Source organism: Molothrus ater, chromosome 2 (genome assembly GCF_012460135.2).
Source record: "Molothrus ater isolate BHLD 08-10-18 breed brown headed cowbird chromosome 2, BPBGC_Mater_1.1, whole genome shotgun sequence".
Lineage (NCBI taxonomy): Eukaryota > Metazoa > Chordata > Aves > Passeriformes > Icteridae > Molothrus > Molothrus ater.
The window spans coordinates 15,937,136-15,964,261 of record NC_050479.2 but is presented as its reverse complement, the minus strand read 5'-3'; the positions used below and the strand labels follow the sequence as shown (position 1 = coordinate 15,964,261).

Below are 27,126 nucleotides of genomic sequence, written 5' to 3'. Positions count from 1 at the left end.
TTCTGGTTCTTTTCTTTCCTAAGTAGGAGCCTGCTTTGCTTATTCCTAGTCACATCTCACAGCAGAAACCAGGGAGAAAGTATCTTCATAGAGGCACTGGCATTGTGCCAGTGTCAAACCATGACAGACATGCTCAAGAGATCAATATTTATACCATTTCTTGTAAAACTACACTGTTCAAGATCCCAGGTTAGGAACTGAGAGAGATCTCATTGCTTGCATCAGCCTTTTCAGTGGTTTTGTAGCTCAGACAGATGAATGCTTATGGCTACCTGCAACTCCTACCTCCTTCACATGATCCACTGTCTCTGAGTCTCTCTCTCATTGTCCTGTTCTCCTCTTATCCATCAACCTATCTTTAACTTGGCAATTTCTGGCTAACTCAGTGCTAGCACTGAGTAGCAGACAGAAGTTCTGTCACTGTAGCTAATCAGTCCTGTGAGTGGTATCAGCTACCAGCTTCACAGTATTGTCCTGGTAAAGTACTTGAAGAAACTGGCAAACTAACAACAATTGAAAGAAATAGCAGCCAAACACTTAATTTCAGGACAACTCACTTTTTATATATTGTGTAACAAAAGACATTTGCATCTGTAACTTAAAAATCCAGTTCTGTAAATAGTCTCTCTAGGTTGAGATGGTATACATCTTTTAGAATCATTCCTACTGAATTATAATCATATTTCATGAGCGCCAAAATGAAGTATTTACATTTAAAAATTACTGTTATTTAAACCTCGTAAACATGCACCCATCACAAGTAAAATGGGAAAAAAACAAATTAAAGCAATTTCAGGTTGACATCAATCACTTGACCATGTATAGTGTGAAAAGCAAAAGCTATTAATCACTACAAGTTTCAGGATAAACAATCCTTCCTTTATATATACTGTGAAGTACTCTATTGCAGACTGATAGTGATGCTGGCTACCTAACTATTGTTAAAATACACTGAAGAATCTTAAAATTCTAATAAACTTCTTTAAACACAGCTGTGCTGATCTTGGGTGAGATAGAGTAAATTTTCTTTTTCTTTTTTTCATCGCCATTTTAAACCCTATGGTCTGGTCCACAGGGAGCAGGGATGCAGATTTTAATAGATATACCTTTATATGGCTGCAACCATGAGTTGCATGTCATAAAAAATGCTTACAACAGCAGGAACCACTGGAGGAGAAGCCTTACAAGAAGCAGTGCAAGTGCAGCAGTGACCCAGCTTGAACTGGCCTTGGTGCCAATAACACAACACAAGCAACTTTTGCTTTTTCTGTCCTTTTCTCAACCCACGAGTTGTTTCATTTTTACTCTTCCAGTTCTCTCTCCAAGCCTGCTGGTGAGGAAGTGGCTGGGTGGTGTTTAGCTCCTGCTGGGATTACCCCATGAGAAAAGCTCAGGGCACACCAGTGACTGCAGGGTACGTGAGGAACAGAGCAGTTCCCATCAGCCTCACTGGCTGCTGACTTAAGCAATAACACCATGAGAGAGGCTGACAACATTGCAGGAATAAAAAGGGCATTACCATGGCTTAAGCAGCTGAATGCTTGCCTGTGAAACTGAATTCCATACCTGCTTCTTCCTACCCCACAGCTGCTGTGTGATGCTAGCCCAGTCACATAAACTGGGATTTCAGAGAGGGGCTTGTTGACCATGCACTTATTAAGATTCTGAGTTTTTGAAGGAAAAAAAATACCCCACTGAAACAGAGATTTTGAAAAACAGAGCCCTCATTTTAAATGTACTTGGTAACAAACCAAATGCCTTCAGAGAGAAGAAAATTTCTAATAGTTTACCTAAGCAATTCACTTCTATCATCCTACTGTACCTTGGTATGACTTAGAACTTGAATAGTCTCTGATTCAACATCTGCAGTCTTCCACCTGCAAAATAGCTAAGCATCTACAGAACAATCAGTATGCCTGGTTCACACCTCAAAAAGACAGGTATTTCCATTTTTCATTCAACCTTTATACACAAATGAATAGTAAAGAAGCAGCATTTTAAACTTCTCAAAGAGTATTTGAATAATCCACATTTGTCTCCTTAGTTTTCTGTTCACGGATGAAGACAAATGAAGATTCCAGAGGTTGCTCACTTCTTGCTTTAAATCTGTGTATCCAGAACACTGAAAAAAACACTTATCAGTCACAGATGATCTGAAGACACCTGTTCAATAATTCTCCCTGTTTATATACTCTCAGTATATTAGAAATTTTGATATAGATGTCAGATGACATAATGAGTAACTGTCTCACATCATGCATACTTTTCACTATGCCAAGTCATTAAGAATACCTTTTTCCTAATTTTTTTTCCGCAAGCCAAAGAACCTACTAATTTCTACAGGACATTTTTCTGCCCTATTTAGTATCAGAGAAGAAAAGAAACAGCAGAGTAAATTAAAAGCAGGCAGTTCACACTTGCCTGCCGCACTAGCAGTGTGCCAAGGCTCACACGAAACCATTTCCACTGCAGTGCTCTAGACTGGAGCCACGCAGCCCCAGAGAGCACACAGAAAAAACACCCCAAGCCTGAACCTCATTTGAACCTTGCCTGCAATTGGAGGGGGAGGTGGGTATGTGGAATGAGAAAGGTGAACTTTATTTAACTTCTCCTGCACCTCTGCACTTCCTACACTGGGTCATCAAAGGGAATGAAGTACAGGAAAACAAAAAGGTTACATAACTGGATAACCTGGCCTAAGTGAAATTAAAGGGAGTATGAAATTCAACAATGAACATTGTCCCTTTCTCCCCACCTGCAGTCAAATCAATTTTTAGGCCAAGCAGGTTAGATAAGCTTCAACCTTTTAGACATTTATCCAAACTAAACCATTTGAGAATCACTCATCATTTAATGTTGAATACCTTGGCTAGGGAACATAAAAAACCTGCTAAATCTGCACATCTCCCACAGGTCACACACTGGCCAACAACATATATTAAAAAAATGGAGAAGTAAAATTATGCTGATCTTTATCTTATTATCAAAGAAATATAATAAGAAGAAAAGTAAACAAAATAGAAGGAACTCAAATAGAAAAAAGTTTCAGTACACTAAAGCTCATAAGTCTGGGTTAAACTAAGACCTCATTCCTTTCTTTATTTAAATATATAGCAAATTAAAAAAGTGAAACTTTCTTAGTCTGAGTCTCTTATTTTTCCCAAACATGTTTCTTAAAAACAAATATCAAGAGATGTCTCCATCATTAGCACTGGGAATTTTTACATACCAAAGGGAGATATTCCACCTCATAACTATATCATAGATCTCTTCTTTATGTTGATGGACTCCCATACTGTCATTTAGGACCCACATAAAGCACAGTAAGTTATGCACAGAAAAAAAGTTAATTGAGGAAAGGCAGTATTATTAAAGTGCAAATGCAGATAAAGTTTGCATAAAGCCAGGGCATCATCTGTGAGCCAAGAGACTTGCACTCACATACAGATACTGAGTCCTTGATATAACACTCCGGATGCTGGGCAGATGTGGATCCTCTCTGCTATTTTTATCTTTCCTGTAAACAGTACAAGCTTTACGTGCCAGTCTAAAAGACTGCATGTGCTACTGAAAAAGTCCTGATGTACCACTCAGTGCTGTAATTTAAAAAATTGGAAGCTTCCATTAAAAAAATGAGAGAAATCAATTTCAAGACAGTATGTAGAGATCAATAAAATCTAGAATTTTAGTAGAAGCTGGTCTTTCTAGAGTCATAGCCATTATCTACTTAGTCTTTAACTATTCTATAAATACAGCACATACATAATTCTATAAATTCCAGCATGTAGACAGAGAATATTAAGCAGAGGAACCTATTCCCTAAGATCTCTATAGAATCAGAGGAATATTAGTACTTCCAAATATTAGTACTTCCACATGAAATTGTGACTTTGCAACAAACCTCCAAACATGGTCTCCAGCATTTTCCACCTCAAAAAGATGGAATGGTTTAGGCTGGAAGGGACCTTAAAGGTCATCCAGTTTCAATCCCTCTGGCATGGGCAGAGACACCTCCACTAGTCCAGCTTTCTCAAGGCTCCATCCAACCTGGCCCTGAATACTTCCAGGGATGGGGCACCCACATCTTCTCTGGGCAGCCTGTGCCAGAGCCTTGCCACCCTCACAGTAAAGAATTTCTTACTTATATCAAATCTAAACCTGCCCCATTTTAGGTTGAAGCCATTCCCTCTTGGCCTATCTACAAGCCTGTAAAAGGTCCCTCTCCAGCTCTCTTGCAGCCCTCTTTAGGCACTGCAAGGTGCCAGAAGGTCTCCCCAGAACCTTCTCTTCTCCAGGCTAAACAGCCCCAACCCTCTCAGTCTGTCTTCATGGGAGAGGTGCTCCAGCCCTCTGATCATCTTCACAGCCTCCTCTGGACTCTTTTCAACAGGTCCACATCCCTCCTATGCTGGGTCCCCCAGAGCTGCAGGGATTCTCATCATAGCAGAGGGAGAGAATTCCCTCCCTTTCCCTGCTGGCCCCACCACTTTGCATGCACCCCAGAATGCAGCTGGCTCTCTGGGGGGCTGGGCCACGTCAAGTTTCTCATCCACTAACATCTCCAGGCTAACCTGTACCTTGTCATGGTAAGAGGATGCAAGAAAGTTTAGATTTAAGATGCAAAATTTTGAATATTCATCTTTAAAATTGTCCAAAATACCCAAGCTTACGGAAATTAATGTGTTATTCTCCTCTGAATTTGTACTATATCATCACAGAGTCACTACTGCAAAACTAGGAATCTGAAGAGGCATTAAAGGTTAAAAAAAAATTTAAAATAACCAGCTATTCTTTTTTGACTTGATCACAAGCCAGAAAGTCAAGACAGTTTCTGGTTTTTCCAAAACAACATGAAGACTTACCTGGGTTTGTTACTATAATAAGCAAAAAGCTAAGCTTATCAGTTCCACAATTTAATTATCATGAAATCAAGAAATCCATCAAAACCATTTTCAGACTTCATTCTGATTTGAATACTTTCTCCAGCTGACAACATCCCAAAACTTGTCAGTTATCTTAAGCCCCATAAACAGCAGTAGTAAAAACAAGCACAGTGCCTGGCTTTGAGCTTGGTAATCATGTCCTCTTTTCAAACTGGGCTTAAAAAGACTGAAGCATACCAAACATCCATTGGCAAAGAAAATAACTGAAACACATATCTCAGTTCCAGAGAAGGCTGAGGTGATGCTGATAAAAGCTGACAGTTACTGTGTGAAACAGGATTGTGCACACAGAAGCTCTGCTAAGTGAGGCAGCCCAGAACCAAACAGTAACACAATTGTAAACATTAGCTTTTCTCCTGCAAATTTTTATCTACTAAGATTAGCACAACAGCAATGACTGTTAGAAAGCAACACACAGACAGAATACAGCCTTGTACTGTTTTCATTTACCAGTTCCCAACCTCAGTTTCACCTTGCCACTCTCCAAGCAAAGGCAAAACTAACAACGAATGTCTCCCTCAACACACAAATTAGCAGAAAGAAATTTCTTTCTTCAGCTTCTGAGTGAAAGGCAGCAACAGTGGAGTTAATGCAGCTATCTTCAGCTGAGTGAAATTATTATGGGCAGATATTTTTCTGCAATAGAAAAATCCTGCAGCTTTTCTCTGACTAAAGCAAAGACACTTGATTCAGCACAACTTCTTGTGGCTGATCTAGCCTACTAAATAGTTGTAAAAATTCTAAAGGGAAGGAGAGAGAAAGGACAGCAATCAAGTGGCAAATAATTCGCTACCCCAAGTTTAAAAAAGTAACTTCCCTGTTATTTTCCCTGCAATCAGTTTCACAGAATCTACCACTGCTTTTGACTTGCTTGGAGGCATCAAAGTACTACTATTCATGAAAAGCACTGCCAGCACCAGTAGAAAAGTGAAGAATTTTAGAGAAAACTCATTATCATGCTGATTTAGATGGAAGTTAGTGAACTTCTTCCAGAACTAGTGTATTTTTGGCATACACTTCAAAAGGTTCAGAAATCATGTGGTAAACATCTATCATATGATAAACACTTTGCAAATTGTTGAGAGGCCCTCGACCACCCGTGGTTGAGCTACAGTTCTGTGCATGAAGGGTTGCTTTACTGAACAGAATAAAAGCCCACAAAATGCAAAGAATCCAGACGCATTTCCCTCCATAACATGATGCAAAATAAAATAAGATTATACTGAAGCAGGGTTAAAAAAGCACTTCAAGATTCTTCTCCTTGTGTTTTGCTTTAAAGAGATATTGAAGATTTTTAAAAAACAATTTAAGCATAAAAGCAGTATATATTAGAATAGATACAGCTATAAGTTCTGCTGTGATCAACTGAAGTACTTCCCTTACTGCTGGATTTAGCTGTACCATCCCACATCAGCAAAAGGCTAGGGATGTAGTCCTAACAGTGTCATTACTGTTTCATTACATTTCAGATTTCTGCCTGTCATCAGAGCCCACTGCAGTTAAAGAAAGACTGTGCTAACCAAGGCTGGGATCGTTTACCTTCAATGTAATAAAAGCTGGGGTACACGTTTTAAAGTCGTGAATCCCATTGGGCTTTGCACTCCAAGACATAACAGCTGTTGAACTACTGACTTAGACAAAACTTTAAATGCTCAGAAATATTACCAAAGAATAGCTGAGAAGTTTCAAATCCACCACCTTAAACACACAGCAGAATCATTGACCTCATCAGGCTGAGTACTACGAAGGATAAAAAAAGCATGAGTGGCTTCCCATGACACAGTGATCCAGTACTTGTGTCAGAATTCATGTCTTCTCTTTGCAGAGAACAGTGATGCAATTTTTGCTCCTGTCACATTTCTCTAACCAGCCCAACCTCCCAGGAAAAGGTGAAGATACGTGCAGCACTTATAAAGGAAGACAGGTGGGGTGAAATCACACTTTGAGACACGTTGGACCCATTGGCTGCTCACTGAATGCCCCTTGCCTCAGCTGACACAGGAGCTACGCTGTTTATATCCAGCCTGTGCCAGGGGGCAGGACAAAGCAACAGCTGCAAGGCCTCTCTTGGCTCAGCCTCAGGCACCCTTGCTACTGTTCAAAGGTAGCCTGAGGCTAAAGCAATTCACAGCCCTCCTGAAGTGCATGGCAACCAGAGCCTACTGTGTTCACAGAGTTCACCTGCAAGTGGCAAACCACATTGAAGCCCTCCTACGAAAGACCCCACACACACCTCAGCTGCCTAATGTTAGCCACATAACACCCTTGCTCCTCGACATGCATGGAAGCACTAGCATGCCCTGAGTATCTCCAGAACACAGGTTTGCAGTCAGAGTTTGAATCTGAGGCTTGTGATGCTGACAGAAGATAGTTGGGCCATTGCATGAGACCTCCACACACAGCCCCACACCGTCCCCTTTCTGCAGCCCCTGATGGCAATGAGGCTTGTTCCTAGGACTGGAACACCAGGTGAGGATTGCAGGAGGAACTGTCTGAATGCATAATTAATGCACTCCAGAGATGGGGGAGCCAAGATATTCAGATATTCAAGATATGCCTTTGGTGCACGCTGGCCTGCAGAAGGGTATCAAATGCTGGCAGAGACTGGTCCAGCTGGTCTCCTGGTGCTGCAAGCAGCTTCCAGGTGGAGCCTCCTCCCAGCATGGAAGCCTGCAGCCTGAAGATGGGAAACACTGACTTTTTGATAGTGAGTGAAAACCACTAAGATCCAGTCACATGTGGAGATAAAATCCAAAAGCAGATGCATAGGTGCTTTGTTGCTTTGGAATGGTGAACTCTCCAAGGCTAAAGACTGTTGACCTGTACTTTTCCAGCCAAACCTGCTTATATTTTAAGCCTTTAGACATAAACTGTTGACCAAATCTGAGACTAAGTGGACCCAGCCACACCTAAACTCCTCTGAGTTTAGAAAGTAAGGGGGTCTCACTGAAGCTTGTAACTGGAGAGACCATGACCCTATTGCACTATTATCTGTTTTAATAGATTATAGTTATTTACATATTGCTTTACAGCCTAATTACAACAGTACTTAGACATTAAATTAGCAATAAATAATAATCATGCACATAATCATTGTATCCTACTTCTTGTTCTTGGCCAAGAGCTCTTGACTACTCTGACACAAATCCATCTTGAAGAAACTAAAATATCTTGAGTTCTCAACTAGGTTTTGCACAAGTCCTTACAAGTCAGAAGATCTTTACCTCAAGGCAAACCAGGAACTTACCTTTTCTAGCCTGTAAAGGCTACCTTTTAACTAGCATGTGCAAGTGTGTTTAATTACTTACCTTTTAACTAGGACGTGCAAGGTTAATTTAACAATTAAAAAAGCAATGTATGATTACACTGATAAAGGAAGAGCATGACTGCAGAATGTAATATGAGCTACCACATATCTACCATAGTTTGCCTATTTTATGGAGGATGGAAATTAAAGCAATGTAATTAACCCACATAAGCAAACACTTCCTTTATTTTTGTTTAACCTAATTTTGAGACTGCAGGTCTAAGAGAAACAATTCTTACACCTATGAAGAACATGCTACACACAGCACAGCAAGACTGAGCAAGGATGCAATCACTGCAAAGGATATGAGGGGCTGGGAGTCACTGAAAGTCAACTTGAAATGCAAAAGGCAGAACTGGAGATCTGCTTGTCAGCATCTCACAGTCAAATGGCACAGTAGATTCCTTCAGAGCAAATTAGAAACTACATGAAAAATACGTTTGCATATACTTCTTAAAAAAATAAATAAATAAAAGGACCTTTAGAATTTGCAGACTAGTATGCATAGCCAGCACAGTTCTTTCCTCCTATCAGAGGAAAAAAAAACTCTATCAGAAGAACATTCACTGATATGAAGAATTCCAGAAAATGCTGCGAGTTTTATTTTTTAAAAAATAAATTAAACAATCTTAAAAACAAACAACCAAAACCCACTTTACTGCAGTGTTTTCAAGAGCCATGTGACAATAATTGGTCTTCAGAGCTAAGGCAGTTCAATAGATGCAGTTGTTCCTTTTTTCAGAATAATCTTACATGTTCAAATTTTTGAAGTAATTTGTAATGTTTGTAATGGGTGTAAAAGCTTCTCAGTCTATTTAGTGAGACTCAATTTGACTTATAATCACACAGTGAAAAATATTACTTGCAGAGTAAGTTATAAAAAAACCACAAACACACCATTTGTGTTGTGTATCATGCAGAATATAAGGTTTGAAACCATCTAAGGAAGATGAAGGTGCATGAATCACAGAATCAATCAATCACAGAATTGATTAACTAGGTTGGAAAAGACCTCTGAGACCATCAGTCCAATTGTGTCCTGTACTTCATCAAAAGCAGCATGGATGGCAAGTCAAGGGAGGGGATTCTCCCCATCTACTCTGCTTTTGTGAGACCCCACCAGGAGTGCTGCATCCAGCTCTGGGGTTTCCAGCAAAACAAGGGTGGGGACCTGTTTGAGAGGTTCAACAGGAGGACTGTGAAGAGATGATCAGAGGGCTGGAACACATCTCCCAGGAAGGGGGTTGGGGCTGTTTTGCCTGGAGAAGAAAAGGCTCTGAGGAGACCTCATAGCACCTTGCAGTACCTAAAGGAGGCTTCAAGAGAATTGGAGAGGGACCTTTTACAAAGGCCTGTAGTGATAGGGCAAGGGGAACGGCTTCAAGATGAAAGAGGGCTGATTTAGATGACTGTGAGGATAGTAAGACACTGAAACATATTATGCAGAGAGTGGATACCCTATCCCTGGAAGTGTTCAATGCAGTCTGGACAGGTTTAGTGAAACCTGTGTTTAGTTTAGTGAAACCCCATGTCAGAGGGGTTAAAACTGGATGACCTTTAAGGTCCCTGCCAACCTAAACAGTTTTATGACAGTAATATGTAGACCTGATGGTTGTTACTGTCATTTAAAACCGGCCTCACACGCTTGGATATAAAAGGACTACAATACTGGGGTATTAAAGGGTTTTGTTACCAGAATATTTGGTTTGATGTCACCATGCAGAGCTTTGCTGGAGACACCTGAAGTCGCTCTAGGTGCGCAGCACCACACAGAGATAAAAGATCAGGTCCCAACAGCTCTGCTGTTTTACTGAAGCAGCACAGTATCCAGCACAGCCTCTCATCCACCACCTTCCTGTTCTAAAGATGGCTGGTTTGCTTCTCTTGGTACTTTTGTGTTCTGTGGTATATATATCTCTTGAGATTGAAAGCAAATACACCCATAGCCATTGAGTGACCTCTGTGGAAAAAGAAAGGAAAGAAAAGATTTTAAGTGTTCCTCAGAAAAAAAGCAAACCCTGCCTGCTGAAGTAAGCATCAGAGCACTAACCCTTAACTCCACCACTGCTCCCTGTCACACCCAGGGGCAAAGATAAACTGCAGCAGGAAGGTATGATGAAGTTTGTTTAGAAGTTATTGCCCTCACCTGTCATTCCTGTCAGAGACTGCACTCCCTGCAGCAGAGTCAGCAAGGGAAGCTGTGCCAAGAGCTAAGCTACATGGGTTACCATGCTGTATATTATCCTAAAGCAGTGACAAGTGTTTACTGCACCTGATGCACTCAGCCCTCAGGCTGAAGAAGCTGAAGCATCCCTGCCAATTCTGAAGTGGGGACACTGGCCTTCTGAGGGCAGAGGGTTTCAGGGCAGGCAGCTGAGGAACAGGCAATGATTCCCCCAGCAGGTGCCAGAGCCTGAAAATTAGGATCCAGAAAATTTATTTCCTCCTTCCCCTTTCACAGTGTAACACAAAGAAAAAGAGTTTCAGGGACAAGAAAATCAGGTTAAGAGTGGTTCAACTATGGTATAGAAGGAAGGAGGACCCATGTTTCAGTCTCTGTTTAGGCTCACTCCCAAGTCTTGGCTGTGGATGAAGACAAGTCTGCAGAGACACGTATCACACCATGCATTTTGGGGCTGCCTTACAACACAAGATATCGATTAGAGAAATTCACATACAGCAAAACAGCAGAAACAGACTTCAAAATATTCCCCTATACTCACAAATTACCTGAGAGTTCCCTGGATTGTCAGAGGAATACTCAGATCAGCATTTAGTTCTATTTCTCAGTACACCACTCACTCTCTAGCCTGTCTTCCTTTCAGCTGAGTTTCATCCTGCTGACTGTATAATTTCTAAATGCTGTGGCCAAATGGTCAAAGAAATATTCCAAGCCTCAAAACAGATTGCTGCACATCCCTCATGAGGGAAAAGTATGATCAGCTACAGAGACAGGATTTCATAAACCAAAATGGGAACACTCAAAACCTGTATAACTGTACTTAGTACACTCCTTCCCTTAACACTGTAGCTTAACCCTATTGCCTGGTACTTCAGGCACTAAGACTTGATAAAGTTTTGAGTAGATAAGGAAAAGCTACATTTTTTCTATCTAACATCACCCTTCCAGATGGTGAGACATTTGACTTTGACATCATGTTTGCTTTCTTAGTACATTCAGAACAGAAAGATCCTTTGCAGCTATTAATCATTCTAGCTGTAACATCACTATATCCAAGTCACACTCACCTTTTCATTGTGTCTCTCAAGTTGTTTATGAATGCACTACAGTGCCTATAGTTTGATTTTCTTCATGGCATAATTCTGAAGAATTCTAAAAATTCTCAATTAGCTCCTAGGCTCACTGTTCCTAGGGAAAATTACTTTTATTCTTTTATTTTCTGCAAAAAAAGCTTCACACTACTTGCCAGTTTTAGTTTAAAAATATTACCTTTTTTTCTTCCCAGAGATACAGTCAATGTGTGCAGGCATCCTTGTTGCTCCTCTATAAGGTAGGTATCATTGCCCATTTTTGGAAAATATAAATTACTTTGCTGACAGCTTGTTTCTAGCCCACACTGAGCAAAGAAATCTTATTTTTTTCTTTTACCAAGTTTTTAACTCATGACTTTTAAGTTTGCTTTCACAAGTGCTGTAGTTCTCCTTTAGCAAAACAAAACCTTAGAAAGCTGAGTGATTTCTTAAGATCAGGGTCACCTGCATTACCTGCAGGTCTGCAATATCTAACTAAAGGCATAAGCCATGCTTCCATTCACGATAAAATTTCAAATGATGGGAAGTCAGTAATGACTACACTCAAGGTAAAAAACACATATACTCTGATTATAGAATTTAAGTGGGTTTGCAACACTTTTCTCAGTGTTCTACTGAAAAATCATCTACCAAAAAACCTGCCTGCAGACAGGAAAGAGGTTTCTGTTGAAGTTTTTTGTGGCACTCTGTCCTTAAAGTTTGCTGATTTTGTCACAAAAGGTACTTATAGATTCATACTAAGTAAGGTCAATAAACCACTTTGGAGGGCGTTTTCTAATGGCTGAGTAAAGGCTACAATTTCAGGCACAGTCAGGGGAAAAGGCTAATAGATAACATTTTTAACAAACAGCCATCAATACTACTCACAATGAGATGGTCTTTTGGTCTTTGCTGCTCAGTCATTAAGTATTAGTAGATGGTTAAGGTTCCACTAGTAAACCAAGGGAAGGCAACAGGCCAGCACCTCTTAGAGAGCCCATCACTCGATACAAAGCAGGGGGAATTGCTTTTCAAGGTTCCGCCCCTCAGCTACATTAAGTAAAAATACACTGTAAGAGATATCTTCAGTGTGGAAAACACCTGCTTAATATCTTACCCAGGCAGCAATAAAACTTCTTTAGATTGTTTTCTTTTTAAAGTAAACACATGGGAACTTCCTAACACAAAGTTCATTGTGAGCCATAGGAGTGTTCACATGAACACTTATTCTTAACGGTGTTCTTAAGAACTGAAGAGATGCCAGCAATCCCAGGCATGCATTACTAAGTAGTTAACAAACTAAGAAGTTGTCCCCATGGCTGATCTCAAATTGTTGCTACAGGAAAGAAATCCACAAAAAGTCTATTTTTAACAGTCTCCTTTGGAACAATTCCAGATTATGGACTATTCAATTACTTTTTAATTGAAAAAAAAAAACCAAACTGGATATAAGAGTGTTGAAGGTGTATCCAGTAACAGGGGCCTTACTATTACAAAGTGGTATTAATCAGTGATAAAATGATCCTGGTCCAACAAGATGACTTGAATCAAAAGTCTGCAAAGTTAGGGCACACTCCTAGAGAAGAAGCACTCACTTCAGAATGCAGTGATTTAAGAACCCCTTTTAAATAGCTGTTTCAGACTCTCAGTACAACACAGAGCAGGTGTCTGTCTAATACATTAATAGCACTATTAGCAGAAACAGAGGAATAATTTTGTGTTGATGAGTGCATTATTCTTACCTTCAGAGTGGCTATAAAAGAAATTGCTAGGTTGTGTTTGTGTACTAAGATGCACAAAGAATGTAGTACATACTTGTCAACCTTGCTAGCAGAGACATAAAAAAAAACTCTGACTGGGGAAAAACACTAACAAAAAAGGATGTGAGGTTCCTCAATATTTGGGTGACTTATTGGGATGAAATGGACTCATAATCACATGAGAATTTAAAATACAGCTAAAGTTTTAGGAAATATTCTTTAACACATCTCATGAGGAAAACAAAGTTCTTATGAAAGATGAACTGTGAAAGATGGACTTAAAGAGTACTTTCCATTTTGGAGTTTGTCAATTTCCAGCATTTCCTTATGCTGGCTCATACAGATAGGAGAAAAACGTTTGTCTGCATGCCAGCAAAATGCCCACATACTGACCTTGATTAGTTTATAATACCTATTGGTTCAGAAGCTTCCAATGTGTGCTCAAAAAGCTCACAGTTCTGTGCCATAGTGCCAAATCAGCCAGGTGTTTTTGAGTAGAGAAGGGACACCAGCTTTCTTTAGAACTGACAGACACACCTGTCACCAGCCGGAACCTGAACGGGGTGGGCAATACCCACAAGTCTTCCTCAGGGCCCTTGTTCAGAGCAATACAGAGCCATAGACTTTGCTCACAGACAATTTCACCATCCAGGCCGGAGTGAGAGCGGTGAACATGAAGCCTCTGGCCAGGCCAGATCAGAGGCTGGTGTGTCTTTGTCCTGTGTCTCACTCTAAGCTCCCCATCAGGCTGGGACCTGGAAGAGGGTTCTTAGCAAGCCACCCCAGCAGGAGCTCGGCTACTCTTTAAGTCTCGGTTGGTGCTGTAGGATCCACAGTCCTGCGGGGACAACGCACCGTGGCGATTCAATGAGCTGCTCTAAGAGCCTCAACTTTTTTCTCACCTTCTCCTGCTCCCTGTGCTGGCCGCATTACATGAGGATCCCTTCGCACCCATCTCGCTGTTCCCACACCCCTTCCCAAGAGCCCCGCTCTCCCTGTCCCCCGGCACCACCTTCACCGAGCGCTCCCGTCCCCGCCGGCCGCGTCCCTGCACGACCCGGGAGGCGGCGCAGGGCAGGCTCCAGCCTGAGCCCCCGCCCCGCGTCCCGCCTCAGCCCAGCCCGCTCACCCGCATCGTAGAAGGCGTCCAGCACCGCCGTCTCGCCGAAGTCCAGCTCGCCGAAGTTGACGGTGCTGAGCTGGGCTCCCTCGGCCTCGCAGGCTCGCAGCAGGCACTGCCGCGCCCCGGCCTCGGGGCTCCTCGCCCCGGCGCCCGCCTTGGGCGGGTCGTTCAGCACGTACACGGCCCGCAGGCAGCGCGGCCGCGGGGCTGCCAAGCCCACCTCCGCCGCCTCCGCCTCCGCCGGGCCCCCGGCCGCCAGCTCCGGCTCCGCGCCGGGGGGCGCCGGCTCCGCGGCCGCGCTGCCGCTCACGGGGCTCTCCATAGCGGCGTCGAGGGCTGAGGGGAGCGGGGGCTGCCGGCAGGTGCTCAGGCGGGGCCGCGTCCCATAGCGAGCAGCCGGGCAAACCCCCGGCGAGGCGGCTCCCTCCCTCCCTCCTCGTTCCGGCCCCTCTGCCCGCGCTTCTCTCCGCTCCCGGGCGGACGGGCACGGAGACGGGACGAGGCGCGTTGAAGGCGGCCGGCACGGAGCGGGGCTCGGCTCAGCTGGGCACCGCCCTCCCCGAACGAGACAGCCCGGGCAGCCCAGCGCGGAGTCCGGCTCCACCCCGCCGTGCCTTCCCGGGACAATGCGCCCGCTCCCGTCCGCGACCTCGGCGGCTCTGAGAGGGAGCGGCGCCGTCGGGGCGATCGCGCCCCGTTTATCTCCTGCCCTGCCCGCCCCTCGCCGGCAGCAGCGCCCCCGCGCACCGCCCGCGGAGCGAAGGCAGCTGCTGCCCCTTTGTCTTCCCTCTGCTCCATCGCAACTTCTCCCCTGCTGAATCCCCCATCCAGTTGTTTACACGACTTTGGCCACATTTAGACTGTGTCAGAAGTTTGGGTAATAGTTCATCCTTAACTTCCTTCTCTTTTCTTAATCATCTCCCACGATCATGACAAAATCAGCTTCTCGTAACTCTGTGGCAATTCCCGGCTTCTTTATAAGAACAAAATTATTTTTTGTTTTCTAACCCGTTTTTCTTATTAGCTGCACTGGTGATGGCAGCCTAGGGTTCGGCACTGCTACTGGTCCAGGCACTGGTGCATGTGCCCGGATAACTTAATATCTCAGCCTTGTACCCCAGCTGTCAAAAGTCACCCTACAGAGACCACAAGCAACTGGTGATCAAGGGAAGAGTGGAAAAGCACAGTCCGCCTGCAAATTTGTGTTTGAAGTAGTAAACCTATCTGGAATGTTTTTCATTTTATTTTCCTCTCATGGTGACAGATGAGGTTTTAGACAAAGAGTGTCTTCACCTTTTGCTGCAGTGTGAAGACTATGTGGCAGTCAGAGACAATGATTTTACCCCATGCTATAATCATGGAAACTGGGAACTGTTGAGGTTGGAAAAGACCTCTAACACCATGGAGTCCAACTGTTAACCCAGTACCACCATGTTCAGCACTTAACCATAGCCCCAAGTGCCACACCCACGCCTGAACACCTCCAGGGATGGTGACTCAACCACTACCCTGGGCAGCCTATTACAATGCCTCACCATCCTTTCAATGAAGTTATACAACAAAAGCAACAATCAAAGGCTTACAGCATGGTATTTCCTCTCAAGGTGTCTGCCAGTTTGGGATTAGAATAGATTTACTTAGAGAATATGAGAAATGCATAGGCTTAAGTTTAATTGTAACTTGCTTACGACTTAGCACGAATAGGCCCTGCACAAAACACTATTGGTGAACTTGAAATGAGCTCCCTTTGTCAGCATGGCTGGCTCAGCAGGGGAGGAAACAGAGAAAGACCAGACACTTCCAGATGAGGGCCGAGACCTTGGTACCCAGTAACACAAAGGAGGGTCCCAAGGCTGCACCAAGCTGCAAGATAAGAGCAGTTAATGGCCTGTCCATGTGGACATGGATAAAGAATCCAGTGAGGTGTTGGAAGATCCTGGACCATAAATTTTTGTTGGATCAAGAGACATACATAGGGCACATGAAGATCTTGTGCACAGACTGTGAGGGTGTGAAGGCACGGGGATTTCTTTATTCAGAGTCCCTGTCCAGCAACTTAAGCAAAAATAAACCAAGTCTGCCCCAAACCCAGGGTCTGATCTCTGTGACACCAGGGATTGTTAATAAGAATTAAAGTAGCCAGTATTTCTAAGAAACAGTCCAACGTGAGGATAGCACAGTGCTGTACAGTATTCATGTTTGCTTAGTGGCTTATAAGGATTTTAGAGACAATGTGGATAAATAATTTAACAGGCAAACCTATTTCTCATTTTGGAAAGTTTGGGGCAAATAAACCTTTGAACTTGGTCCACAGGTTGGGGATGTGTATGTACTTTTTTGACAGAAGCACCAGAATATGAGACTTTGGAGGAATGACATGGCCATCAGAGATCCCCCCCCATTCCTGGCAGCTTTCCTCTTTAGGCAGGAGTGAGCTATTGTATGACACACCAAGTCTATTAGCCTTGATCCAGTAATGCACCACTTACCTGATATAACAGGAGAAAAATCGAAGTCTGCATTTAGAAGATAGTCAGTGTGCACATTGAGCCTTCCATCAATAAAAAGCACTAGCACATAAGTTTATGATCCTCCCCAACACCAATCCTACTTTGTACTTTTTGAATTATAAAAAAGTTTGTTTGAACAGCTGCTATTAAAAACTGGAAAGTACAGTGCTGTCAAAGTTAAGGGGTTATTTGCACAGGAAAGCTGTTCTCTTCTTCAAGAACATTCTTGGGCTTTTGGCAACTAACATGCAAAAAACCCAAATTGCAATTAAATGTGTTTAGAACAATATATGCATGGTGTGGTGGCTTCTGTAATCTTGAAAATTGTTTTAGTGTCAATTTTCAACAAATAGGCTGGGAGTGCTTAGTGGGATGCCACTGAGGCATGGTAAATAAGCCTTTTGTGCCTTCCAGAGGTTATAAAAATTTGGGTTGTTCTACATCTAAGACATGTCTTCAGGTTTCATTTAGCAGTTTTTATTATTTGTTACTTCTTTAAATTACTTGTGGAGAGGTCTGTCTCTTTGTCTTGAAACAGAGTGATAGTTTCTTAGTAGATATTCTACATGATGATAAATAAGAAAAGGGCATTTCCCCCTTTTCCTAATTTTATTTGTCTTTCAAATAATATCCTCACTATTCCTTGGACATGTTTCCTAACAATCTATCATTGATTTTCAGTAGTTTAACCTGGTACAACTTGTTCAGAGTTTGTATGCTTTCTTTCAAGCTAGAAACAAGGACCATTTTTAAATGAAGAAGCTTCATTTTACAGGCTGTGACTGTCATGAGAAACTGTGGCTCAGTGTCTGACATTTCCAGTGAGCAACAGTATCTTCAGAGCTTGCAAGTCAACCTGAGTGAGAATAAATAGGAGATCAGACTTTGGGGTATTTGAACTGTTTCTGTGCAAATCAAAAAGTGTAAAATGTAGAAGGAAAAAAAACTGAGTCACTCTTTCACTCTTTTTGGAAAAGTGTCCAAGAATGAGGTTATAGAAAGAGCCACTCTGCCCCTGGAGTTGCCTATTTAAAAGGCCAGGACAAAAGTTAATATTCAGCTTCTATATCACTTTCCAAGACTTTCTGCCTTTACATAGAACCCAGCTTAAAAAAATCAAGCCCAGTTTGTGAAGTCAACATTTGCTCTTGTACAGAACTGTAAAGATGATGGTACAATTTTCTCAGTCAGCACTTTGCACCTGTCAAATCCACTTAGTGCAGAATATTAATTACCACTTCTGCAAAGAAAATAGATGTCCTTGAAACCACCTTTTTTTTTTTTTCATTTTGCAAATCCCTGAGTAGCATAACTGAGCTAAGGGAAGTGATTCCTTCCTTTTTTTTTTCTCCAGGGCTAAAAACTTTCAGTTCAAACTGTAAAGGTATATAAATTTCAAACTGTAAATTTATATAAAGTTTGACTCCACAGGCAAATATGCCACCTTTTCCCTAATGCATATACAGCTACAGCCTCCCTTTTTTAAAAAAAAGAAAGCACAGACTAGAACAATCATAAAGGTTAGTCTGCAATTTCATTGTTCTCTGACATTTTCACCTATAAAGAAGCTCCTCCCATTTTATGGAGTGTAAGGGAAAGCCAAGCTCTCTTGGCTCAGGTAAGTAGCAAATAAACCAGAAGACATCTGGGTCCATGGGGATCCTGCAGATTTGGGCTGTTCCGCTGAGGTGCAAACCCACCTGGCCACGCCCTGGCAGTGTTTGCTGAAGGATGCTCACCAGCACAGTGTCCTGGGCATCCATCACAGCTGCTGCAGAGGTGCCTGGGAATCCACCCACAGGTACTTGGCACTGACCACCTCACTTTTGGGCACAGACATAGCCATGGGCACATCTCCCCTGCCCTTGTGTCCCAGGCAGAGAGCCACAGCTCAGGCAAGCAGCAGCATCCTGGGCAAGCCTCCCCAAGGAGCTCCATCAGGGTGACAGCTGCCTTGCATGAACATGCAGCCTAAAAGCCTGAATTCTACACCCTAGATGTGAGTTTTTTTTCCTGTATTGTGAATATCAGGCCTTAGGGAAAATATTTGAATGTCCAGATTGTTTCCTGGCAAGCCACTGTACCAACTTTCCACAGGATAATGCAAGTTGTGGTGTTTAAACTATTCCAGACAAACATTTTGTTAATGGATCTTTTGGTGTTACTGCTACTAGTGTGCTACTCCATTTATTTTCATTTACAGTGAGTAGATCTCCAGGTAACCCTACAGATACTGCTGTCACATGATGACAAGGAAAAGGGTTGATTTCTTTACTGAACAGGATTTTTTTTCCTGAAGTATGAATCCAGAGAAAATATGTTTTAATTTTCAAAGTCATTATGTAGAAACCTTACTAGCTATTCAATAAAATTTTGTGAATTCTCCCTATGAATAATTCTCCCTAATAAACTGCTTGGATCTGTTCAAAGGTCAGATTAAAAATACTAACTCTGTATAAATGAAATCTAAGCAACAGGTATAATTATTGAAGAAAATCTTAATGAAGATGACTTAAAAATGCTATAATGCTTTAAAAGTTGACTTTGCAGAAAAGCACATCTCTTTTGCAAGGGAGTAACTTGGATGTCTCAGTCACGTGAAGTTAAAACACCTTGGCCACCAGATCATCACTGGAACTGCATTCAAAGTTCTCAGGGATTCCTCTTGCTTTTACTTCAGTGGGCAGTGTGACACCTCACAAGCTCATTTGGCCTGATAAAGAATGAAGGCAAAGAAAGTGACTGCTGGGTGTAAGAATATAATCCCTAGCACAGCTTTCTGTTCAGACCCACTCTTTTGCACAGAGAAGCACATTTGTTGCACAGAGCATCTGCTCCTCAGCACCCCTTGCAAATGAAGGACAGAGTGACATCCTGTGTGACAGACAAGGTTACTCAAAGGGAGATCTTTCCCCTTCTTTGCTCTCTTCCTGCCTTGGAGAATAACAACTGTATAGATATGCCTTGTGTGCTCACATGCACACAGAGCAGTGTGATCAATTCAAAATTGGCTTTGACTCCAAATTCCTAATCTTATTTTTCAGTACATCTGGCACCCTAATAAAAAAAATCTTGCTTTTGGATTTTGACTAGTTATATGTCAAGACTTTGGGAGCAGGGATGACTAAGGAATGCAAGGTAGCCGTGAAAAAAGTGTACAGGTATTCTCAATAACTTCCATAAAACCAGAATTTCAATTACAGAGGAATGCCTGCATTTGAAATAATAAAATAAACCAAACCAACAGACCACCACTAAATAACATAGCAAAGTGAAGGAATAAAAGCCCACTCAACCTTTCCTGAATCTCTGTCAAAGCACAATTCATAATTTCTGTATGCCTGATAGCTGGCATTTCTTTCTATCAGACAGCTAGATCATATCAATGACACAAGACTTGGCCACATGCTTTTATAAAATTTGCTTCAAAGCTTTATTCTGATTTAGGTATCTATGGCTCTCTGGACTTTCTTACTCAGTTCATGAACTGAGGAACAAACAGCCAGAAGATAACTCAAGTTCTCTAAAATACAGTTTTTAACCAATTAATCAAACCGAAACCCCCTTATCTCCACTTTACAACACATTTCAAATAACTTCTAGTTTTTATATTTCAGATGGCAGAAAACCAAACCAGGCCCCTACTCAGGGTCCCTTGGACCCTGAAATTTCTGAACCCTTACTAAGATGACTAATGTTAGAGAAAACCTCAAGAAAACCTGGGGAAAAGGAAATCTTTCAACTTAGGAGGATGGAGTCTTCATCTGGCTGTCTATAAAATTCTGAATATTTGTATTCAAGTACTAGATGTTCATAAATAACAATATAAGCCCTAGATTTTTCCACTCATACAGCATCTTGGCATGATGTTTTCTCCTCTGCAGTTCTTTCCAATTCAGCAGGCCCTGGGGGTGAGAAATACACATTTCCCTAGGGAAAAAGGAGCAGCTGCTTACAAGCAGCAACTTCAAAAGGTCTGGTTTAAAAATTTTGCATGGGCAGAAGATTAAATATTCTTACCAGGACTGATAAGTTTTCTTGTTTTCAGCTTGATCAAAATATCTAGACTTCTTAATGTGCCATGGCTCAGTGTTTTTCATATCATTTTAACAAAATATTGTCACTTTTAGTCATTCTCAAGTTGTTTCTCACTGAAGAAACATTCATGGTAAAAACTACCTGGCTACTAATTTTTATTCCAGTCGAGCAATTGTGTCTACTGATTAATGAAAGCCCAACAAAATTGTGTCAGGAAAGACAACCTGATTACACTCCTATTGTAAAAACAATGGAGAGGACTAGAATATGTGGTTCATTTGTATTGACATTTAGGTGATTTTAATATTGCTGTAGATGCCAGATAAATGAGGATACATGGAGTTTAGAAGCCTGGCAAAAGCAAAGCTCTCAGTGCTGTTTGAAAATATTTTAAATATTTGTAATCACAAGGGTTTTGCGGTTACCAGTTGGGACTGTGAACAGCAAAGGAGTCCTGAGGAGCTGCTTTAAACTGACAAATAAAAAACTTATCTGTTATGTTGATACTCACTTTTGTAATAGGTATTAATGAAAGTTTCATCTATTTAAGCATTTAGTAAAATTTCAGTAAGAATTCTTCAGTTGCACCTGCTTTTCTCCTTGTTAAGGCAGTCAAGAAATTGCAACATTATTAAATATGAGCTTGATATGTGAAGAGAGAAATTTACCAATGTCCAAAATAGGGGCTGTTTTGTTTTCTAAAAAAGTACTATTAAGTAATTCACCTTCATGAAGTAGCAGTGTGAAAAGTCATGGGAGAAGCAGGCAGTTATATGCAGGAGCACAGCTGAGGCAGCCAGCAAGACAGCAACATCAGCCTGTCTTGAAATTTCTGGCAACTATTTTCTCAGCATGCATGATGCTCATGCTCTGAAGGTGTGAAGGCATTAGCATTGGGTTGGACTTTAATATTTGGCCATGGCTAGGTGGAGTTCTCAATACTTTTAATGGTGGAATCCAAATGTGTGTAACAGTCAGCAGTGAGGTCCTGAAGCTCTCCTGGTTACTCAGTGAGACCTCTGTGTGATGCCAGACACTTCTCTGCTTTGTCAACTTGCATTACATTTATTCTTTGCTAGAGCAGTGTCACATGCTCGAGACCATTAAAGTTGCTGCCAAATAACATGTCACTCCTGTACAGTTAGAAAATTTAATGGCCAGACACATTGTCACTCAAATGCAGTCCCTTTTTAGATATCTATCTGCCAGAATGATAGGAATCATTACAGAAAATTTTATAGTGCCATAAGCGAGACCTTCAGCCCATCTCTGTGTCAAATCACATTTCTGTCAAAATGCCAAAGAGTTTCTTCCTGTACTTCACAGTAAAAAGCAATTTAAATAATAACCTGGTTCCTGTTCTAATCCAACACACCTAGAAAACACTGAGCATTCCTGACCTTTCTGTAGGAACCAATACATTCTTTGCTAATAACCTTGTAATAGAAGCACCTACCTCTTCTTTTTATTTGGGAAATTCCAAGTAATGGCTGTTTGAGGGAAAGAGTTGAGTTGGTGATAGCAGTAAGATTTCTGGAAGCAGTATTAAAAGGTATCCTTTTTATTACTGCGCAGACTTTTTTCCTCTAGAAGTTTAAATCCAGTTGTAAACTGAATTATTTCAGTATTGCACTGGAGAGTTCTCAGCTATTCACAGAGCAACAAAGTAGAAAATCAGGTTAGTACTTTGGCACACACAGGCCCGTAGGACAAACATCAGATACTCTTTCTTAAATCCCTGAATGGAAAGACCAACAGGTTGCAGATTTCCTTATGACACACACCCTGCTGTAGCATGAAACCAACCTGAGGAGAGTCACATTTGCTTTCTATTTAACAGAAAGAGGCACAGCAACATCTTGGTCCAGCACATCTTGGTCCAGCCTAAAAAATTACTCCAGCCAGAGCCTGCAGAAGGCAACCAGCTTACCTGAGCAGCATCAGCATTTTCATTTAGGCAGAGGCTGTGGGCTGTGTCCTTAAGTGGGCAGCTCCTCTTCTCTGTATCACTGGGGTACTGGGACATTTATAGAGTAGGAAGGTGTCAGATTTGGGACAAGAGGAAATTTAGAGTCTGAGATTGCTCCTTTTTATAATTATGCAGGGGAAGGCTGAGGAGGTATGAGGCCTGAGTCAGAGCACACAGAAGGTGAGTGAAAATGGGGATAGGAGAATTCAGGCTCACCCCAGACTTGCACCCAGCTGGAGAGAGCACTGGTGACATCTGGGAGTTCTGAATCAGCACTTAGACTGAGTCAGCCTTATTGAATTTAAGAGATCTCAATTAGATCAAGTCCAATATTGAAGCCTGTAGTTATTGCAGTAATGTGACATCCTTCTTGTGTTAAGAGCTCCCCAAGCAGAGGTTACAGAGCTTATTTCTGAGGTGAGCAGGTTCTTCAGGTTAGAACATCATTTTTCCATTCCCCTGAGATCGGTGACACACCAGGCACAACTGTGAAATCATGGCACAAACAACCTGCACCTCCCACAAGAAACATGCCAAACATTAGTGAGTGAGCTTTCTCCAGCCAGCACTGCTTTTGCTGGGGTCTCAAAATTTACATCATGCCTCCCCCTACCTAGTACTTTTATTTGCTAAATAGCTGCATCTGTGCTTCCAACAGTAAATTTGTCTGAGCTCAGTAGATTTGGCTCTTTGAATCCAGAGCAGCCAAATTATCTAGCAGTAGCAATTTCCATGCAGGTGCACCTTCTTTTCTACTTGCCCTGCATTAGCTATTGTTCTCTGTTTGGTGCTCTGTCCTAGGAAAAAGAGCATGGTGCACAGATTGTGTGATTGAGCTTTCTCCTTCACTTGGTGTGCCCTTTGCAATGAAAACCATCCCTAGAAGGGGGTAAACCCAGGTAATTGGTCATCCTGTGGCAGGGACAGCTGCCCAACTTAATTTTCACTAGCTCTAAGATAAGCCCAAGAAGTGCTTTCACAAAATGCCAAACTCTTCCTTGCTGTTACCCAAGGAGGTGAAGAGCAGCCTGATGGGCCCCTTTGCTAAAAGGATGTTTGCTGTTCAGTAGCTGGATGAAGGACATAGGGAAGGGTTTGCTGTACTGAGGAATATGATCTCCCATTCCAAATGAAAATGCTGGGTCCGGGCTCAGTGAAGTGAAGGGGTTTTACCAGAGACAGTTTTGAGAACAGATGTTTCTTTAATGTCCTGATATTCAAAATTGGTTTTGAAGTCTGCTCATTCTTATCTAATTTGCTTTGGTGCTCTAATTTTCAAGTTTTCTCCTTCAAGAAACAGCCTATTAGATGTTTTAAGATCATACTGATAAATGCCAATTTTATTTTCCGTGATTATCATCAGCTATATTCTCCTGTTGCTTTTCCTACATGAAAAAAGGAAGATAATGGAGTTTGAAATCTGCTTATCCAAGGGGGCCGAGAGACATTGGTAGGCCCTGCCTCTCTATTGTAACCTCTACAATGTGTCAGGACAATTATTCTCATTAATCTAGTGATTTGTCTAGAATTATAGTTAATTATCTTGCTAAAATATACTAATCACTCCAGTTAGTAGGGTAAAAATTCAATTTTAAAAATTTGCATATTAAAATTTTCATCCTACAGTGCTAACACGTTTAAAAATATGATTTAATTTCTAATACTTTAAATGGAATTTTACTGGAGCATGAAGTCATTTTGTTAGTTCAGCTGTTTGCACTCCAGCCCCTCACCCTGTTCAATAGTGGAACTGTGAGCACTTCAAGGGCACCTCAGCTGTATCATTGGCTCAAGAAGAGCCTAACTGAGGCAGCATAAAGAAAGTCTCTCAAGCATCTCTTCTTGAGGCTGCCTGTGGTTTACACTCACCACCTCTAAAAGTTTGTGTCTCCATTGGGTTGGAAATCTTCATTAAAAGAGAGAACAACAAACAGCAACGTGTGGAGTGGGTGCAATAACCTTTGTTTCCCTGAGTCAAAAGCAGAGAGGAGGGTGGCCCAGGGCCATTTCCTGGCTGACACAGGGCAGGTGGCACCGGGCTGGTGGCACCGGGGCTGCTCATTCCCGGCACACACTCAGCACCGCAGCTTCCTGCCACCATTTAAATGATGCCTTTTGCTTCCTCGGTTGCTCTTTTCCAGGCTGGGAAGCGCTGACACCCTCTCACCCTCAGCTGTGGTGACCTAAAGAAGTTGGTTGTTTTCCAAAGGCAGGGAATGGCTGGAGTAGGGAGGCTGCAGCTCAGGAGGAGGGAAGCAGCTGCAGGAAGCTGGGAGGGAATGGGCCGGGTCACACACAAGCAGCTGCTGATTCCTAGGCCAGCTCCAGAGTCAGCTGAGGCAAAAGGTGCCAAGCAAAATCTAAGTTCTGGCTGAAGGGTATTAATAACCATGGAGACAATTACCCAATGTTTTGTGTGGGGAATTCAGCTCCCCCTCTTCTGGCTTTTTTAACTTATGGATTGCCATGAACAGAAGTCAATGCTTGGAGGACCCTGTCCTTGCCAAAGCCTATGGGAATTGCTGGTGCCCAGCAGCACTGCCACCCTCACACAGTTGAAAAGCCTCCTCAGTGCCAAATTGTAAAGTAGCTGTTTCTACTTTAAACAAAAATCCTGCCTGCTTTCGAACCACAGCTCTCTGTGTGAAAGGTACCATCTTTCTCACCAGCCTTCACACTTTCCTCCTCAATGCACTTCTGTCCAGTTTCCAGCCCCAGGGTCCTTATTCAGAGGAGAAGCAGACACTGGAGTCCTCACCTCTTCCAGGCCCTGCAGAAACTGCAGATCATTCCTGAAAGCAGGAGCACTGCCCATCACCCCACCCAGCCATACTCTCTCCTTGGCTTGTGATGCTTGGTATTTATGGGACCCATGAACAGCAGAACCTCCAGCCACAGCCTCCTGCTCCTAAGGCAGGCCCCTGGAGCATAAACAACCCAGACAGAGGCTGAAAGTGTGCCAGTTGTGCTGTGGCATGGCCAAGGAGAGCACAGGAACACCAGACCCCTTTGGCCACGCCAGCCCTGCAGCAGCAAAGCCCCGTCTGTGCCACAGGCTCCACGCACGGGATGCGCAGGGAAGCAGCCGCCCCTGCAGCCGGACAGCCTGGGACAGGGGAGCAGGGGACAGGGGACCTGCTCACACCCCAGTCAGCTCCACAGCAAGAGGAGGGAAAGGATTCTGTATTCTCAGCAGAGCACAACTTCTGAGGGTGTTTTACAGTGCTGTCTCACCTTGTTTCATATGTGCAAATTTCAGTCCTGTCTGTCACAGAGCATGGCGCTCATGGACATTTCATACACAAATTAACCCATAAAAATTACTGCATAGAGTTGTGTTCAGTCCTTTGACCTCTTAGCATAACAAAAAATTCATCTGAACCTTTTGCTCATTCACAAACGAATTAATAAGAACACTACAGAAGATGAAATTTAAAATACAGTTTCGAGTATTTGCCATCTTACTTCCATGTAGAACTTTTTAAAGTTCTCGGTGCTATGATCTCACGTTAAGAAATACTTGCTCCTTTTAGAATTGTAAGAACAAAAAGAGAACATAAAACTGTTTTCTTAATAACCAAAAGTTTACCGAATCAAGAACTTGGATATTATCATCCAAAAGTATGAGCCTGACTTCTACACATAAACAGAAGTCTGCTACAGGAATGGTATGTGCATGTTAATGAAAAGTCATTTTACACAACTCTTCAAACAACAAGATTTAATCATTCTCACAGCAAAATCACTTTGTACCTCACCAGTGTTTTCTGATTTTCTTTAAATATAAAACTGAACACTTTTAAAACTGCAGTTTATATCCACATGTTTAATGTGTATTTGATATTCTTTAGAAAGGGAAAATCCATGTCCTATGTGAAATACTTTGTATTATTATAATGAAATGCAGCAAAAAGAACTTGTATTTCCACAGTGTCCTCTCCCAGAAAAAAACAACTTGCAAAGCAAAGCATTTTCACAAATACTTATTTTAACCATCTTCTACAAAGCATGGTTTTTTGGACTTCTAACTTAGATTTGTAAAATGACAAGTTATCATCTCAACAGGAGGAGGAGAAAAAAAATGTAATTATTTTTTCTTTTGGAATCTAGTTCCAAATTCAGACTTTAATTTTCAAAAGATGGAACACTTATATATATATATATTTCTGAGGCACAGAGCAGTTAATTCCTGGATAAATATGGCAAATGTATAACTACAAACCT

The 27,126-nt window shown here is 42.1% G+C and overlaps 1 protein-coding gene across 2 annotated transcripts in view; it reads right to left on the bottom strand.

Annotated features, from left to right (window-relative positions):
- The window catches only part of MAP3K15 (mitogen-activated protein kinase kinase kinase 15), an 81,983-nt gene extending 67,276 nt beyond the window's left edge, over positions 1-14,707 (bottom strand). For both annotated transcript variants that reach the window (XM_054514086.1, XM_036392773.1), the window contains exon 1: positions 14,392-14,707. In XM_054514086.1, coding sequence (XP_054370061.1) covers positions 14,392-14,707 — 316 coding nt within the window. The remainder of the gene's footprint in view (positions 1-14,391) is intronic.
- Between the last annotated feature and the right edge of the window lie 12,419 nt (positions 14,708-27,126).